This window comes from Heliangelus exortis, chromosome 28 (genome assembly GCF_036169615.1).
Source record: "Heliangelus exortis chromosome 28, bHelExo1.hap1, whole genome shotgun sequence".
NCBI classification, from domain to species: Eukaryota; Metazoa; Chordata; class Aves; order Apodiformes; family Trochilidae; genus Heliangelus; species Heliangelus exortis.
The window spans coordinates 4,920,018-4,937,006 of NC_092449.1; the positions used below are offsets into that span (position 1 = coordinate 4,920,018).

Here is a 16,989-nt window from a genome sequence, read left to right on the forward strand (position 1 = left end):
TAGAGTAACAGGGACAGGCCAGGTTGTGTCTTGTGGGAGTGATCCCCTTGTCCTTAAGCCTGATGGTCAGTGATCTGAATTGGGAAACACAAACCCCAATAGCTCTGGGGTGATCACTGCTCTTTTATTTTTGTTGGCTCTGTCAGAGGTGCACATCAAGGAGATTAAAAACATTAAAAAGATTCTGGGGGTTCCAGGCAGACTCACAGAATTAGTACACTTAGTAGTTGCCACTAAGTGTGGAAATTGTTTGCATTCCTACTTTGGGTTCTTGAACAAAAGACTCGAGTCCTTCTGGGCCTCAGCTTCAATCATTAAACTAAAACTAAGTTTTGTACTGAGGCTGATCAGCACAGCCTCAGGCAGCTCCTGAAAGCAGCTTCTTTAGGATTTAGATGGTTTGTCCACAGGGATCCTTTTCCAGTGTGGGAGTTGTTAACCCCAATACACAAATAGTTTCACTTTCCATAATAATGCAGGAAAGATATGAAAAAAAATAATCTCCAAGCAACAGAAAAAAAAGTCTCTGAAGAGAGGAAAACCCAGTGATGCTACTAATGAAAGCAACAGGATTTTTTCCACTTGGCATCACAAGTGCTTTCTGTTGTGGGTAATGCTAAGGCCAAGTTGCTCAAGAGATGACTGCACAAAGACAAATTATAAATTGGGACAAGTCATTTGCACCAATCTTGACCATGTTAATTCTCAACACATTTCTGAAATGGAGCCAAAGCACAGCCAATGGCTGTTTCTGATCTGCTTCAAGGAAATGATGGATTGCTAAAAATCACTGGCCTGAAACTGGGGAGGCTTTGGACTCCCCTCATCTATCAGAAGGCTCAGTGAAAATTATTTCAACTTGCACTTGGAAGTCATTACTGTCTCAAGGACCACAATATTCCAGCATATTTCTGGGAGCTGTGTGCCATGGAAAGGGTCACCTGTAAGGCATTCTGATATTTCACCTTTGAAAGAAAGTTAGATGGTTTGACATGCAGCTGAATAAATTAGTTTTCCAGGGACTGCTGAAACAAAACAATTAACTGGAAACTGTTTTTTATTTATGGAAAATGGAATGCTTCATTAACAAACATTTTAAATGGGATATGAACAACACATTACAAAACAAATGTGTTCACATTGGACTGAGTGACATAATATGGCAGCAGCTTAAAAAAAAAAAGTTATGCTTACAGTAGCCCACAAGTTACAATTAATGGTAACCCTGGGTAATAGATCCATCTCAGTTGCCATCTTGCATTGAAAATTAAAACACATTCAGTAGCGACGGCTGAAACGAGGGTCATTAGGTCTGTTTGCTCTCTCCTGCCCAGCAAATCCTTCTCCTTGCATTCCCCCTCCATGCATCATCTGACTTTGGTTGCCACCTTGCATGAAACCTCCACGCCTGGAAAGCGATGCAGAGGTTAATTGTGCTGTGACTCCAGCACTCAGGCTGATCAACAGGTGGTGTGGGATTTTTCACCCCTCAATAAGATGCACCACATAATAACCACGGGAGTATTTTATTATTCCTTGACATATAAATAACAAATCAGGTAACAGGTGTCCCCACAAAATATTTCTTTGTTTCTCTTTAAAGGGGAATCTAATCTTCTTACCCTGACATGCCTCCACGGTGCATCACATGGCCAGGTCTACCTCTACCTCCACCTGCAACAGTTCAAACGCATCCTTTATATCCACAGTAGGAGTTTTACTTCCTCTTTACACAGCACAGACCCAGGGCTGTTGTGCCAGCATACCTTGCCATCTCTCATGATCCCTTCCCATCATTCCTCCATCCACACTGCTCTGCCAGGAACGCTCTTGATGTCCCTCAAACTTCCGACCGTGATCTCCCCAGTCACGTCCATCCCTGCAGAGTGGGAAATTCACACCTTCCCACATTACCCAGAGCACAAGAACTGGACACAAGTGAAACAACTAAAATCACAAACTTAAATGCTTTCCCCAGGCATGCACAAATCTCGTATAATGAGCCTTCTGTCTGTCTGACATGACAAATAAGAAAAGCAGATTTTCTTGATCTGATTTATGTTACTTTGATGTCCCAGCTTAGTCCAAATATTGCTGTTTTAACCAGTTGATTTATTTTTGATGTTTCTGTAAGCTGGCTTACTCATAGGATTCACTAAAAAAACCACCACACAAAACCTCAAAACATGTCCCCACAAACCCTTTATCTGTAAGCATTTTATTAACTTATTTTCTTTTTAAAGGGCTGACAGGACTGCTTCCAACAACAACAGCGAAGTGGGGAAGAATTATACCCTGAAAATATCAAGCTTAGACAGTAATGTTAGGTCAAATTAATTGAAAACATAGAGGTGTGAAATTATAAAGACAAATAAATGATGCCAATATGCAAGTTTTGATGCACAAGGCAAGCTGACAGAGCCACTCCATTTGTAGTCCAGCAGAGAACAGATTCAGGGGTGAAAGGTGGAAAAAAAAGAACTCTGCTTCCAAAAACTACATCCCAGTTTTATATATGGAAATATCCCTTAGAAAGAGAAGAGAAATGGCTTTCAGTTAAGCACACTGACCGTGACTGTGGGGGCATCCCTCTGCTTTCACTCATTCTTCTGTCAGATCCATAACTCCCCCAGTTTTCCCGAGAGTCCCGGGAGTGCCGCTCTGGTCCTCCGTGGCGTTCATCTGGATAATGCTGAGAGCAAAGGACTCTCACAGGACTGCCCAGAGCAGCCCTTCATGTGCTCAAGTTGCTCAGCTCAACTTATTCTACCTCAGAATAATTTAGGATGGAAGGGACCTGAGATCATTTAGTCCCTGCTCAAGCAAGGTCAGTCAGGGCAGGCTGCCCAGAACAGTCTCCCATCAGGTTTTGGTGGAAACTTTACAGTGTAGAAAAAAAACCCCACAGGCACAACCAACAAAAAACCCAAAGGTGATTTTTCTTCATATGGAATTTCATGTCTTTCAGTTTGTGTGCACTGACTTGTCCTGTCATTGTCCTTGCCCATGTCTGGTCTTCTCCATCTACTGCTTTGACACGGTTTAGATTTTTGTTTGATTTGTGTCAGAATAACTGTACATAACTTTTATAATAATAAAAAAAATGGAGCTAAATTTCATCCTACTATTAAAGAAAACAAGATGGTCTGGTTATTGATACATATTGTGGGGGATACCATTTAATGCTTAACTAATGAAATTTAATCTGACACCCACTGTAGAAAAACAGGTGTAGGAAGTTAAGATGTTTCTGAAACTTTATAAAAAAGCAACTCACTTGTCCATCCCGATCTCCCATCATTGTCCTTGAACCATCTCTCCTACAAACAGACAATTCAAATCAGACTGTGCTAGTAAAACACACAGCCCATAAAACCCCATCTTCTTCTCAATACAGGAAAAAATCTGCTTTCATATAGTACCAACATTATCCACAAAAGGCACAAACATCTGCAAGGCATGGAAACTGTGACACATTTTGCATTCCTGGAAACCTCAGTCATAAGGTATAAACCATAAGGTATAGAGAAGGTATAGAGAAGGTATAGAGAAGGTATAGAGAAGGTATAGAGAAGGTATAGAGAAGGTATAGAGAAGGTATAGAGAAGAACAAGCCCAGCATCGCTAAGGCACACTCGAAAAAAAAAAAAAAAAAAGTGGGGGGGGGAGTGAGAGGGGTGGAAATCAAAGAGAAAGCAAAGGCAGCAAAATGTGCTATTAAATACATTTTTTGTTTTGATTTCAGGTAACAGTGTGGAGGGAAGGCACCAACCTGTCTATGGAGTGGTCTTGGTATCGGCCACGATCCCTGTGATCGAAGTCATGGAAGCGATCCTGGCGACTGAAGTCTGAGTGGTACCTGTCGTTCATTGCCATTCGTTTTGCCTCTGGCCAGTAGGGATCATCTCTCCTGAAGGTAACAACACATTCATTTTAGTCAAAATACTGACTTTTGTTATTGGTCCCTTCATCCAAACTGTTCAAAAAGGTGTTGAAAAAACCTCAGACAGCACCATTTGACTGGTCTTTTATACACGATCATCTCGATGCATCAACAAGTGCTGATTAATGACAGCTGAGAGCACCCAGACAGCTTTAATAGCACAAGTTTGTGAGCCAGAACCTGTCAGCAAGGTTTCCCAGGTTTATTTGCTGGCTTTACCTCCCATCTATGTCGTAGGGTCTCCTCATGGCAGAGCGCCGCTCCTGCTCGTAGCGCAGCTGCTCGTGCTGGCGCCGCAGCTCCTCTCGTTCCCGCTGGATGCGGTCCTGTTCTCTCCTCCTCTCATGCTCTATGTGCATCCTCTCCCTTTCCAGCCTCTCCCTTTCCATCCGTTCTCGTTCCAGACGCTGCCTTTCAATTTCCAGTCTCTCACGAGCAATCTCCAGCCTCTCTCTCTCCTCTCGTTCACGAATGGTCTGTAGGTGCTGCTGTCTCTCCCGACGCTCACGTGTGCTGTTCAAACAGAAACCAGGTTATGGATCTGATGCTTCAGAAAGTTTTAAGAAAGAAGTATTAAAAATTAAAAACAAGTCACTGCAAACTTGCTTGAAATTGTACCTGGGGGGGGTGGGAGGGTGGGCACAGTGAGGAGACACTCAGTGTACACATGAACTGCTTCTATTTAGAACCTCTTTATATTAATTCTGCAAAACCCACAGGCAAAATTGTAGTGAGAACCACAAGTCCTCAGGTGTCGCCGATAATGAACTGGGAGCTTAGGCCCAGCTGTGCCCACTAATTAGGGCCTGCCCCAACCGGAAATGGGCGGGGCTGAAGGGCAAAATAAAAGGCATCTCCCAGAAGAGATGCCAGAGGCCTGGGGAGAGAGATGACAAGACCTCCTGAGAAGAACCGTGTCCCCGAGAGAAGGGCTCGCCACAACACAAAATAATCCTGTATGGTCAGGAGAATTTGAGTCAAAATACCTCAAGCTCCTTCCTTCTACTCCAAGAAAATGTCCAACTCTGAAGATGCCAGAATGGTACACTGAATGTTACAGCTCCACTGAGGATCAGAAATCTACCTGAGAGAAACTCTGTCCTCTCCAGTAAGAATGATGGAAGCATTTTCCCCCTGTTCACCTTACTTTGGGTAAGTAATAAAGCTTTGGAATGTGTAGAAATGATTTAATGTGGAATTCAAGTCAGTTTTAGCAAGGAATCTGAAGGATGGCTATTACCACCTTTATCCTGTATCAAACAACATGAAAACAGAAATAAACCCCCCACCAAAAATCACTTAAATACCTGATTTAGGTAATTAAAAATATACAATGTGGAAACTTTGAAGGGTTGCTGTAAAAAAATATCTCCCAACACAATGTATTTAAATACAAAAATATTAACCTTGGTTTATTTCAAACACTGTGGAGACTTTGAATACTATGATGAGAAAAACAAGGTCTTGTTCTGAGAATCACAACTTTTCTCCTGATCTTTCCCTGTATTTTCCAGTGTGGCAAGTTTAGAATTATGATTTCACCTCTAAGGATTATGATTTTTACCATCTAAGGAGAGTGACATACTTAAATCAATTTAAACTGCCAAATCTGTAAGATGGAAAGAGAACAAAAAAACCTGCGTATTTTTTCCACAAACACAATTTCAAGCTTACTATTAAGTCAATAATTGGAGCTTTCCCAATCCCACAGATATATGACATAAAACCCTAAAAAATTACAGACAAAAACCAAATCAACCCCTTCCTTATCTCTGAGGCATTTTAATGAGAATAAACCAACACAACTCAGATGACTTCACTGTTGTTCTTACCGGCGCTGCTCTGCCTCCCTCATTTTTCTCTGTGCTTTGATCTTGTCAAAGGGCACAATGCTTTGTCTCTCTCTGCTCTCTGACTTCCGATCCTGGCTCTTAATGCTCTGTATTTAATATTGAAGTAGAGAAACTCAGCAGAGAACATTTGTAAGGACAGTTTCACAAACAACAGTCAGAGCAGCCCCATTTCCATTAAATTGGTCCCGTGCATTTTTCCAAACAGCACTGGGTTTTTTTTACCATCACAGACACAGTGTCTATCAGCACAGTAGTGCTTCCCTTCCCACCCTTTTTTAGCAGGATTTCATTTCTCAGTATGGTTTCAACACTTTGAAAAGCATTTCACTAATTAAGACCTAAATCCACATTAATTGGACAGACAGGTAGGACATCCATGTAGCTTGGAAGGGTTCAGTGCTTGTTTCTAAGGAAAAGTGAAACATCATGTTTCCCATCAGAAATACTACTTACTCTGTCTTTTGATGTAGTTGATGTTTTCACACTAATAACAGGTTCTCCTTTGGATTTATCCATTACCACTGTTCTCTCTGATCCTTTACTTCCTAAATAAATCAGAGGGTCAGGGGAAAGAGATGAAAAAACCCAACCAACTACATAACCTGTACCACTCCTTGCTCTGCCAGAAGTTATATTCTCTAAAATGTGAAAATGGGCATTTAACCCTCTTCAAAAACAGCACCTAAGTGCTCCTGTTGAGGAAAGGCAAAGTGTCAAATATCCTTCTCCTTCACATCTTTATATTCTACATTGCCAACTAAGAATAAGAAATAATTCTAAAATATTGGCATTTATTTAGAAAGAACTACCTACAATTAATTATTCATACTTCACCATAACTTTAACTCTGAGAAAAAAAGAGAGAAAAAGAATAGCTGTATTACCTGACTTAACAGTCTTAGGTTGATCTGATGAACCAGACTTCAGTTCATCTTTATCTTTTTTTTCCTTTTCATCTTTGTCTTCTGTCTTTTTAGGATCATCTTTTTGGTCAGATTTCTCATCTCTTTTAACACTGCCAGGTCTATTGTTAAATAGATATTGATATAGATCAGACTAATACAGTGTAAGAGAAAAGAAAATTAAAGAAGAATGCTAGCAACACATTAGTGAACTGGAATTGTGATAAGACAAACAGATTTCCAAATATTTCCTTCTACCACTTCCTACACCACAGAATAAAAACTATCATTTGTCATAAAAACTTGGCTGTGATCAGATACCTCAGCTGGAGGCAAAAGGAAAAATTCCCATGGCCACATGCTTCATGTCCAGAGTTTTTTATACAACATGAGGAGAATGGTTCACATTGCCCCTTCACAGCTGTCAAGCAACTGGGTGAAATTAAGGCAAAAATTCCTCAGCAAATGGCATTTAATAGGAGTTGCACCCCAAGAAGGAAAGGAAAGAACCATCTGGGAATCTTATTCACTCCTGTAGTGTCTTTTTCAGCTGCTTTCAGTAATGAGAGAGAGAAAAAGCACAGTGCTGAAGAGGAATGTGTTCTAGAAACATGATGCTAGGCCACTGAGCTTTTTTCACTGTTTGTGACCCCAACCACCTGAGAAATCCCTGCTCCAATGAGAGGAAAATTTTACAAAGAAACGGGGACATATTGATCAAAATTCTCAAATGGCCTTTCCTGTAGACTTATGAAAGCACCACAGTTTAACACCCAAATAGAACTAAATTAAAAGGTATTCTTACAAATGCAACTTCCCAATGCCTGCCTTAAAGCATGCAACAGAAACATCCAAAGCCAGGCACTGAACATAAAAAGAACCATATCTTGAAGAAGTTGGGAAAATTCACCTATTGCTCTTTTTCAATGTTAGCCACAAAAATTCTTACTGAAACTTTGTTTTTCCTGAGAAATAACATAGACTGAAGAACAGCAAAACATCTTTCCACAGATAATTTTTAGAACAGTACCTCTCACAGACTGTTTCTTTCTTTGCTTCATTCTCTTTTTTTTCACTTGACTTCTTCCCAGCAGGTTCATTTTTTGCCTGAAATTTATTTTGCACATCATCAGACAGGTACAGCACAGTCTCATGGTACTGGGGTTATCTCTGAAGATCTGTACTCACTTTTTCTACAGAAATGATTTTCCCATGTAGCTCTGTTTTGTGGAGGTGAGTGATACATTTTGTTGCCTCCTCAGCTGTAGACATTGTGACAAAGCCATAACACCGAGCACCAGGACTTCGAGCATTGGTGACCACTTTGGCACCCACCACCTTTCCAAAACAAAGCAGAATTACACTCACAGCAAGAAGTGCCCCCCATTTAACAGCAGGAGTCACAGGCTCCATTTCTACTATTTTATTCCTCTCCATTATCATTCAGGAAACTTCTGTTTTTAAGAGATTAACAAATACAAAAGGAGCATTTCTTGGAGGCATTTATGCAACAGCTGAATCAGTACAGGGGAGCCAAAGACTGAATCTTGTTCTGAAGAAAGCCCATTGGAAAAAAAAAAGAAAAAAAATAGAAGAAAAAAAAAAAAAAGGGAAAAAAGGGAGAAAAAAAAGTGACTAATTTTACATTAAGACCATAATTTTACTTAAGTATAAAGGAGTAAAAACCTAATAAAAAATTGTAAGCCAATATCTACCAACATGCTAATGCTAGATCAAGTGCTAAGTCCCATCTCCCCTTGAACAAATATTCTGCTAAGATGCAGAACCACAGTGTTATCTTGTTTAAGAAACAGGAAGTTTCCCAAAGAAGTGTAACTTGAAAGCCCACATAAAATATTTCTGGAGTATTTGCCTGAATTAAACATGCAATGGCAGATTGCTAACACAGATGATTTTCTTTTACTACAATCTGCTGACAGTCATTTGTAAACAGGCTTGAAAGTTCTGACAAAATCCTTGCTGCTGTCTCTGACACCAGTGTTCTCCTGAACTTGATGTTTTCATTTCCCAACTGACAGACTTAATTTGCCATTTTTCTGTCATTAATAATAATTGCTGGACAGGCTCTTCCCCAGCTGAACAAAAAGGCTCCCCCAAACTACCTGAAAACATGATTTCTAAAGCAATTGTGTGCTCTAAGACACAAATAAAATGTCAGGGGCCAAGCCAGTTCTGAAGATATTCCTCAATGATTATTATATTTTTACATTTACCACATTTTACTTAGTTCCAAGGAAGTCTCTAAAGAGTCATTGCCTCTTTGAAATGAAGGACAGTAAATGGAATGTTCATAAATGGAATGTTACATTTTTTTGGAAGTGAGCACCAGACTAAAAACCCAGTCACTCAGCATGTACTTCAGCAATTTTTTCCTTGATATTCCACAATATTTTCAATACTTCATTATTTCATTGGCATTTTCAGGGACTGGATCTTAAGAAGTCTTATTAACATAGTTTCAAATGAAAAAATCCAAACCAGAAGCACCCTTACCTTCCCATATTTGCTAAACAGATTTTTCAGATCTGTAGCTCTAGTAGTGGAAGCCAGGCCACTCACCCAGAAGTTTCTACCAGAACTGCTACCAGTGCGACCTAATTAGGAAAACAAAACAAAACCAAAACATACCCCAAATCCTAATTATTTCAGCAACTACTTCTGAGTTAAAAAGGAGCAGTTCCACATTTTTTTTTGGCATCACCTAGCAAATGAAGCACAACTCATAACATTCTCTCCCCGTGACTCACAGTTTTGAAGGCAAGTAGTGTTACAAGTCCATGAATTTTAAGATGAAGCTGCAAACTTTGATCCATGCAGTAGAGATGTGTAAAATCATCATTAAAATCACACACTGCACCAGGCCATCTCTCTTCCAAATGTGCCCAGATAGATCCCTGTAAATCTGCACTTGCAGGAAATGGTACAGAAGCTGTGCAGGGAACTGCACCCACGTACACTCCCATCTTGACCTCATCTCCTCACAGTAAAGAGATGATGATGGGGTGCAGGTCAGCTTTTAAAGCCAGACATTCACCATAAAAAAGGCAAGAAGACAGCTCTCCTTATTTCTGCCCACAGATTCCACAGTTGGGGCATCAAGTCTGTGACTTCAGTTACAGGAGTCAGGAAAGACCTGGCTTTCCTTAACTTGGTGGCACCTTCTTCTATTTTACTGATTTTTTAAATATTTAAACTATGCTAACATCCTTTTTGAAAAAGCTTTGATCAGTCTTAGTATCTCCAGTTTTGCCCTCTCAGAAGACTTGAAGAGGTGCTCCTGCAATGGTTCTGTACTTTCAAGACAAAAGACAGGCCCTGGGGGCCAACCCTCAGCACTGGAGACATATTTTAGATATATGCAAATTGCTGAGTCCACCAGACTTGTAAGCTCATAAATGTATTTTTCTATGCTCTTGTTAATGCAGCTGTCATAACAAATAGATGGAACATGGAAAACTCCTTGTCCTAAATAAAACCCTTTCATACAGGTGTGGAAGTAACTGCATGACTCAGAACTGACTTGTATAAAGATCTCCATCTTTCCTCTGGCTTAACCACTTTACTCTGCATCAGAGAGAGAGGATAATAAAGTAGCTGCCTCTCCTTAGTGCTGTTTCCTAAGCCAGAAAATTATTTAAACAAATGTTCTGTACCAGAGCACATCCTTTGAAGGAAAGTATGCAGGTCTGTGGTTGTTATCAGACACCCAAGCTCCTGAATGCAAACTTAAAGAAGAGATTTCCTAGTCCACAAAAAAATACACTGAGGTCCCTGGGTAAATGACAACATGCACAGAACACTTCTTTAAATATTGTGAAATACAGTAACACAAAATCACAGACTGTAAACAAATCCTGACCCTCATGGACCTGATGTGCAGATCCAGTAGCCTGCACAGACAGGTGCAGCCCTGGATCCTGGAAAAAAGAACTGATTTTAGTCTGTGTTGTAAAACCCAATTAAAACCAAACAAATTCTTCCTGTCCAGTTGGTAGCCAGATGCCATAATTAATTTTTTTACTATTACAGGAGTTGCTGGAACTTCCATGTTTCTAGTGCTAAATTACCCACCTACAATATTCAAGGGTAACAGTTATTCTTTCTTTCTGGGTCAGATAGGAGAGAGCTGCCCAGACTCAGCAGTCTTATGTATTAAAAGCATGAAGAAAGAAGGTGCAAGCACCTGAAACTCTTACTTACTGTTACTGTCATTTATTGTTTGTCAAGAAATTATCATCCAGCTTACAGTGCATATTTGCACCACAGCTAGGATCTCTGTGAAGAAAGACTTAATAACATCCACCTGACTTGAAGACAATATTAAGATCTTTTGGCATAAATAGAAGGAGATGAATAATTTATGGTATTCAACAACTGCATGGGTACTTTACCAATAAAATACTCTATGCACGACAAAATCAGTTATGCCAAGCAACCATTAAAAGTTGTATTTTTGAAAAGAAACATACCTTTCTCATCCTTTGAGATTATCTTTGTATCTCTGTCCTCCTCAACAGGGCTAAAGACAAAACACCATATTACTCAAGTCAGAAAGAAAAGCGACTAACTTTAAATTATGAAAAATGCTAAAATTAAATACCTACCAGAAAATGTGTTGTAAATGAAAACACACCTTTGTATAGTTGATTTAAGAAATCTGACAAGAAGTAATGAAGTCAGATTCTTAAACAGACTTACATTAGGAACACGTTTCTAAATAACAGTAATTTAAGAAACCAACCTCTGAAGGTTGAGAAAGGAGAGAAATCAAAATCCTCTGCGTTTAGAAAGAAAAAAATATCTGCACATGGAGAAATAAACCAGGCTCTAGGAATAGTTACAATTTCAGCAGCTCGTTGCCAATTGAAGGAAACAGCTTATTCGCGTCACTTAACGACCAATGAAAAAAAGACAGCATCTGGGCTAGAACGGAGAAAAAACAAACCTCTTTTTCTGATCAGCGCCCTCACTGCTTGAGGACTCTTTAGTAGCAGAGGATTCCTCAGAATTAGCTTTGTCTTCTGCTCTCTTGGCATCTTCTTTGCTATCTTTGCCTTCGGGACCTGCGCCTTTGGCCGCTGTTTCCCCACTAGAGGCTTCCAGGCCTTGGGAGCGTTTGCTACTCTGATCACTGAGGCTCTCTACTCCTAAAGAGTCAGAGTCCGGGGTCTCTTCCTCTATTGTCTGTTCACTTCTCTCCCCTTTTGCTACAACTAAACGCTTCGCTTCCTTCCTTGCCATAGCTTGTGCTGATCTGCTGTCCAAATCTAAAGCATCTTCCTCCAACTGAGCAGCAGCAAGAGCGTCCTCTTCCTCTGCTCGCCTCTTGCCTGGCACCAGGTTACTTGCTTCCTGTGCATGGGGTCTCTCCGCTTCGGAAGTGTCTTCGTTAAGTACTTCAGATTTACAAGTTTCCCCCAAAATGTCGAGTATTTTCTCATTTTCTACGGATTTAACAGGAATAGAATGGCACAAGGTTTAATCACCAGGGAAATACAGCAATCACAAACGTGGAACTGGCATGGCTGCCACACTAACACCAAGAGAACTGCTAAGCTACACAGAGATTGGAAAACCCTAGTGTGCACAGTGTTAAAAGTACTGCCCTACCTGCTGTCTGACAAACTACCAAACCAGCCCTAAAATGTTAACAGGGAAGAAAAACGCCCCCACAGATTTAACAAAAACCTTCTGGCTGATCCTTGGTATTCTTCAGGAAATTGTTCAGTTCTGTTTCTTCTCTAGTTAGCTTCCAGAGTCCAAGGTGCTTAACTGAACGTGTCAAGGCACTGAGGGTTCAATTTTTAAATTTCTGTGAAATTCTTTTAGCAGAGTCCAACATGAGAACTGGGCATCTTCTGATGGTGCATGAGTGTGTTTGCAGTCCAGAAAGTGAAAAGTATCTGTATGAAATTTCCATGAAGAAACTCTCTTCTTTCTTCTGTATCCAGTAACTAATCTTTACATTTTAATGCCCTACAATACCTTTTTACTGCTTTCACTGCTCTCTACTTAGTATCAGAGTAAGGTGTGTGGGATATCACAAGATCTGTTTACAAGTAGAATCTTTAGCTTTTAAGCTGTGATTAACTTCTCTAAATCCACTTATGTAGTTTAACAGGTTTTTAAACCATTTCATTTCACTGGAAATATTTCAAAGATGACAAGCATCACTTCACAGATCTGGGGATATGATTGGGTTTCCAATCTCTATGACCCTGCATGATCTGGATTGTCCATCATAAAAATAATGCAAATTATGGTTTTTTGCTTGTTTTTTTTTTATAGTTAATGGTTTAAAAAGTATTAGTTGAAAACGAATATGTTTTTCTTTAACAGTACCTGGCTCCAAGTGTAGCTTCTCCATGTTCTGTTTGGGAAAATAAACACAGAATAAGGATTTTATAAAATACATTTTTTAAGACAGAAGAATAGCAACCCCCAATGTCAAGAGTGAAAACTACACAAATAAATATACTACAATTAGCATTTTTTTTTCACTATCCCCTGAAACAGGGCATGTTATTGGTAATTTTCTGGCACACTAAATCAAAATTTAAGTATCATCCCCATTTGTGTGCTCATATCTAACTTGGAATGTTAATAAAATATTTTTGTGTACCACATTAACTCCAGAGTGAAAACCATTCCCAGCTACTACTTGATATATTCAGCAGGACAAAGAAGAAATCAGCAGTACAAGACCTTTTTTACTTGCCACAGAAGTGGAGGAAGTCTTGATAGCCACGGAAATGCAGGGAAAAAACCAGGGTATTCCCATATGACAGACTCTATTCTGAGCAAGATCACATATGTCTTGGATTCTGGTACAATTTCACATTATGGTCATGTTTTCTTTTTTGTAGTAGGAGTGCAGAGTAAATACAAATAACAACAATCTGAAATAACAGCTACAGTTTCAATTTACCTTCATTTCAATTAAATCAGAAGAAGTGGCATCTAAATTGTTTTCAATTTCATCATAATCTTCCTAAAAAAGTAAAAAAGGAATGATAACATTTCTTACAAAACTTGTTTTTCTCTAGTTACCTTTTATTTTAATTTTAAGGTGATGTTGTTTTATTCATCTATATGAAAAAACTGTAGTACATAAATTCTTTAAACCAGAGCATTATTTCTGCAGAAAAGACTTTCAAATTATTTGAGAGCTGAAAACTTGTCTCTCTCCATATATGTAATACCTAGATGGTGTGGTATATGCATCTATACAGTTAAACACATATCAATAGGAATAAGGAAACCACTAAATTTGCTTCCTTCACAGCAAACAAAGATGTTACTGCAAGGTAACAAAGGCTGATACCTTAACACTGTGAACATTTCAAGCCTCTGATAGTTCCTGACACATTTACCACTTGAAGAGTAGGACATGAGAGGTGTTAATGCAGAACAGAACATCACATTCATGTCATATAATCTGCTGCAGTGAAATAATTCTTTCCTGTGCCCATATACTTATTAATTACCTCCTGAAAAACTACAAAGACCTCTACTCACCTCATTTTCTGTTAGCTGATCTGGAAGTTCTTTCATTTCTGCTTCCATGTTGTCTTTGTTATCAGACAGAGAATCAAGAATATTGTCAGGACTATAATCTTCTCCACAGTCTACAGCACTGCCATTATCTATTTCAGCTTCATCTAACACACTGATATCCATCATGTCAATATCTTGCAAGGTATCCAGACTTGTTTCAATATCCTCCTACAGAAAGAAAAAGAGCAGACCTGTATTTATTGTGGGTTAAATGATGCCTGTTCTTAGTAACAGAAATCAAGATTTCATTTACCTGCCCATCTCTGGAGTTTTCTTCTAGACCATTGTCTTCAACACCTTCTTCTTCTGGTTTTCTTCCTAAGAATAGTAGCACTTAAGTGAGATGTAGCACTAAATTTCATAACATGTCTACTCTTTGCTGAGTTATCTATTCAACACTGAGATTGTTTCAACAAATGATTGTTAAGACTCTGATTCAGAAATCCAGATCTGTTTGGATATAATTGACCAGGACTTGCCACTTGATGCAAGCAAATGGCATGAGCATGAACTAGAAATAGCACAGCTACATTTTAAAGCTGCTACACTCCTCTCATTCCACAACACTTCAGTGTTGTGGACAAGAAAATGCTCTCTGGAAAGGTGTTCATTTAGAAGAAGTATCCTATCATTGTTTAAAAAAATCCTCCCTCTTAAAATTGAAATAATTAATTACTGAAAATGAATGCCTTTGCTCTTGGGCACACAGATCCTGTTTTGTCTGTCAGCAGCAAACTTGCATGACTATTCAAAAGCAATGGCTTTTTATTTTTTATTTGTGTAGACTCCCTACCTTTGCTAGTTCTTTTTGGCATTCTCTTGCTGGTCAGTTCTGAGGCCACAGGAATTTCATCAGGATCTCCTCCTTCATCTTCAATGGCCTATCAGAGACAGCACAATGACAGCTATTGTATTTCTTGCATTTGTACTGATTTTAGAGAGGATAGATTTAGATTTCTTCACAGTACAGGGCTAAATTCTGGCTTTGTGCTGAGAACAGTGTTGGTAATACAGAGATGTTTCAGTTACTGCTGAACAGTGCTTACACAGTGCCAAGGCCTTTTCTCTTTCTCACACTGCTCCATCAGTGAGCAGACAAGCTGGGGGTGCACAAGCAGGGAGGAAACACAGCCAGAACAGCTGATGAAAGGGATGTTCTACACCAGGTAATGTCATGGTGGGCATTCAAACTATCTTGGCATCAACAGGTTGACAGTGAGCAATTATTTTCTTTCACTAGCTTTTATTCAGTGGGTTTTGGTTTTTTTCTTTCTCCTCCTCTCGTTTTTCTTTGCCCTTCCATTTTTAGAAATTACTTAACTGTTTTTATCTCAGTACATGAGTTTTCTCTTACAATTCTCCTGCACATCCTGCTGGTGGGAGGAAAGCAAGTGAGCAACCATGTGGTGCTTAGCTGCCTGCTATGGTTAAACCACAACAGCCTTTTTAAGGATCTGTCAGATGGGAACATGAGTGTCTCACCTTGGTTGGGGTTGTACAGCCATGCAGCTGAACCAGGCATCAGAACACTGAACAGTAACTTGTTGTAACCACTCTACAGCCAAATCCAGCTATGATTAAGGAGCAAAGTTCCCCTCATCTGTAAACAAGACTCCCTATTCAGCAGATAAGCACTTTAACTGCATAAAGCCCAGAGTCCTGAGAGCGCCACAGGAACTCAAGCCCCTGACCTTACTTTCTTCCTTTGTGCAGGCCTGTCAGGACCCATACAAGGGTCAGGACTGACTCTGCTGTCATGGAAGTCTCTAAAAACACACCCCAAAGAGGTGGAAAAGATGGATTCCGGTGGAGCGCGTACAAAGAAAGCAAGAGAAGGGCCACAGAGAAGGGGACGGTGCCGGGGAAAAGGCCGGGCAGTGAATCAGAGCAGCACTCACTCCGAAGGAACTGAGGTGCGGGCGGCAAGATCAGACGCTGGCGGTGACAAGAAGCAGCGCAGCGGCTGGACTGCTGGGGGTCCCCGCAAGAGCAACGGCTCCCCAGCCGCCCAAGGCACGGAGAGGGTTGGAGCGGTGCTACAGGACCCGCGCGGGCCCCGGGAGGCAGCGGAGGCAGCGCCGCTCGCTCTCAGCTCCCGGCCCGGCTGCGCAGCACCTCGGGACTCCGTGCGAGGCCCCCAGCGCGCATGCGCCAGGCTCTGTCGGGCCGGGGACAAAGGACCCGGATGACACCTCCCCCGCCCCTTCGGCCGCCGGGTTGCGCCTCACCTTCCTCAGCCGCTCCATGAGGACGCTCTTGTTGCCGCCACTGTCGAGGTTGCGGCGTTTGAGCTCGGCCCGCAGGTCGATGACTCGCAGCTCGCTCAGCCGACGCGTTTCGGGTTCCAAGCCGAGAGCCACGGCCCCACCAAGGGATGTGAAGTCCCCCAGCCCGGCCGCCGATTGACTCTCCGCCATCAAGGCCCCTTCGATATTCCGCCTCAAGCCCGAGCGCGGGGCAGAACACAGCACAATTAAGCAGCTAACCTTGCGATCACGGCACAAAATGGTGGGGAGGCCAAGAAGCGCTGAGGGGAGGGGGAAGAAGCCCGCTCCGCGCAGGCTCGGAGAGAAGGGCACCGAAGGGGAGGGGGAAGGCGGGGCCTGGAAAAAAAAAAAAAAAACAAAAAACCTCGCTGACAACCCCTGCGCAGGCGGCGCCGCCGGCGTCTCGGGGCCGCTCGAACGCTCCCGCGCATGCGCCCGCGGGCCGA

General features: G+C 41.1%; 1 protein-coding gene across 3 annotated transcripts; it reads right to left on the reverse strand.

Annotated features, from left to right (window-relative positions):
- Positions 1–1,133: 1,133 nt before the first annotated feature.
- LOC139788238 (scaffold attachment factor B1-like) lies at positions 1,134–16,863 on the reverse strand. Of its 3 annotated transcripts, none has more exons than XM_071727945.1 (21): positions 16,505–16,863; positions 15,070–15,157; positions 14,530–14,594; positions 14,238–14,444; positions 13,648–13,710; positions 13,062–13,089; positions 11,665–12,163; positions 11,189–11,238; positions 9,213–9,313; positions 7,887–8,036; positions 7,729–7,805; positions 6,681–6,820; positions 6,250–6,341; positions 5,776–5,882; positions 4,163–4,456; positions 3,773–3,910; positions 3,278–3,320; positions 2,571–2,692; positions 1,767–1,879; positions 1,623–1,674; positions 1,134–1,408 (listed from the first exon to the last, which is right to left on the reverse strand). In XM_071727945.1, the coding sequence occupies exons 1-21, from the start codon at positions 16,691–16,693 to the stop codon at positions 1,279–1,281; spliced, it is 2,748 nt and encodes a 915-aa protein (XP_071584046.1). In that variant the 5' UTR covers positions 16,694–16,863; the 3' UTR covers positions 1,134–1,278. The 3 variants fall into 3 exon arrangements, with proteins under 3 accessions (XP_071584046.1, XP_071584049.1, XP_071584047.1); XM_071727948.1 differs by lacking the exon at positions 16,505–16,863 and adding an exon at positions 16,175–16,436; XM_071727946.1 differs by lacking the exons at positions 11,189–11,238; positions 11,665–12,163.
- Positions 16,864–16,989: the final 126 nt, after the last annotated feature.

Excerpts from the sequence above, each read along its gene's own strand:
- LOC139788238 (XM_071727945.1), bottom strand. The coding sequence starts at position 16,693 with ATGGCGGAGAGTCAATCGGCGGCCGGGCTGGGGGACTTCACATCCCTT. Across the intron at positions 6,821-7,728 it reads AAAGAAACAGTCTGTGAGAG|ACCTGGCAGTGTTAAAAGAG; the intron begins GTACTGTTCTAA and ends ATTTAACAATAG. Across the intron at positions 3,321-3,772 it reads CAAGACCACTCCATAGACAG|GAGAGATGGTTCAAGGACAA; the intron begins GTTGGTGCCTTC and ends GTCTGTTTGTAG.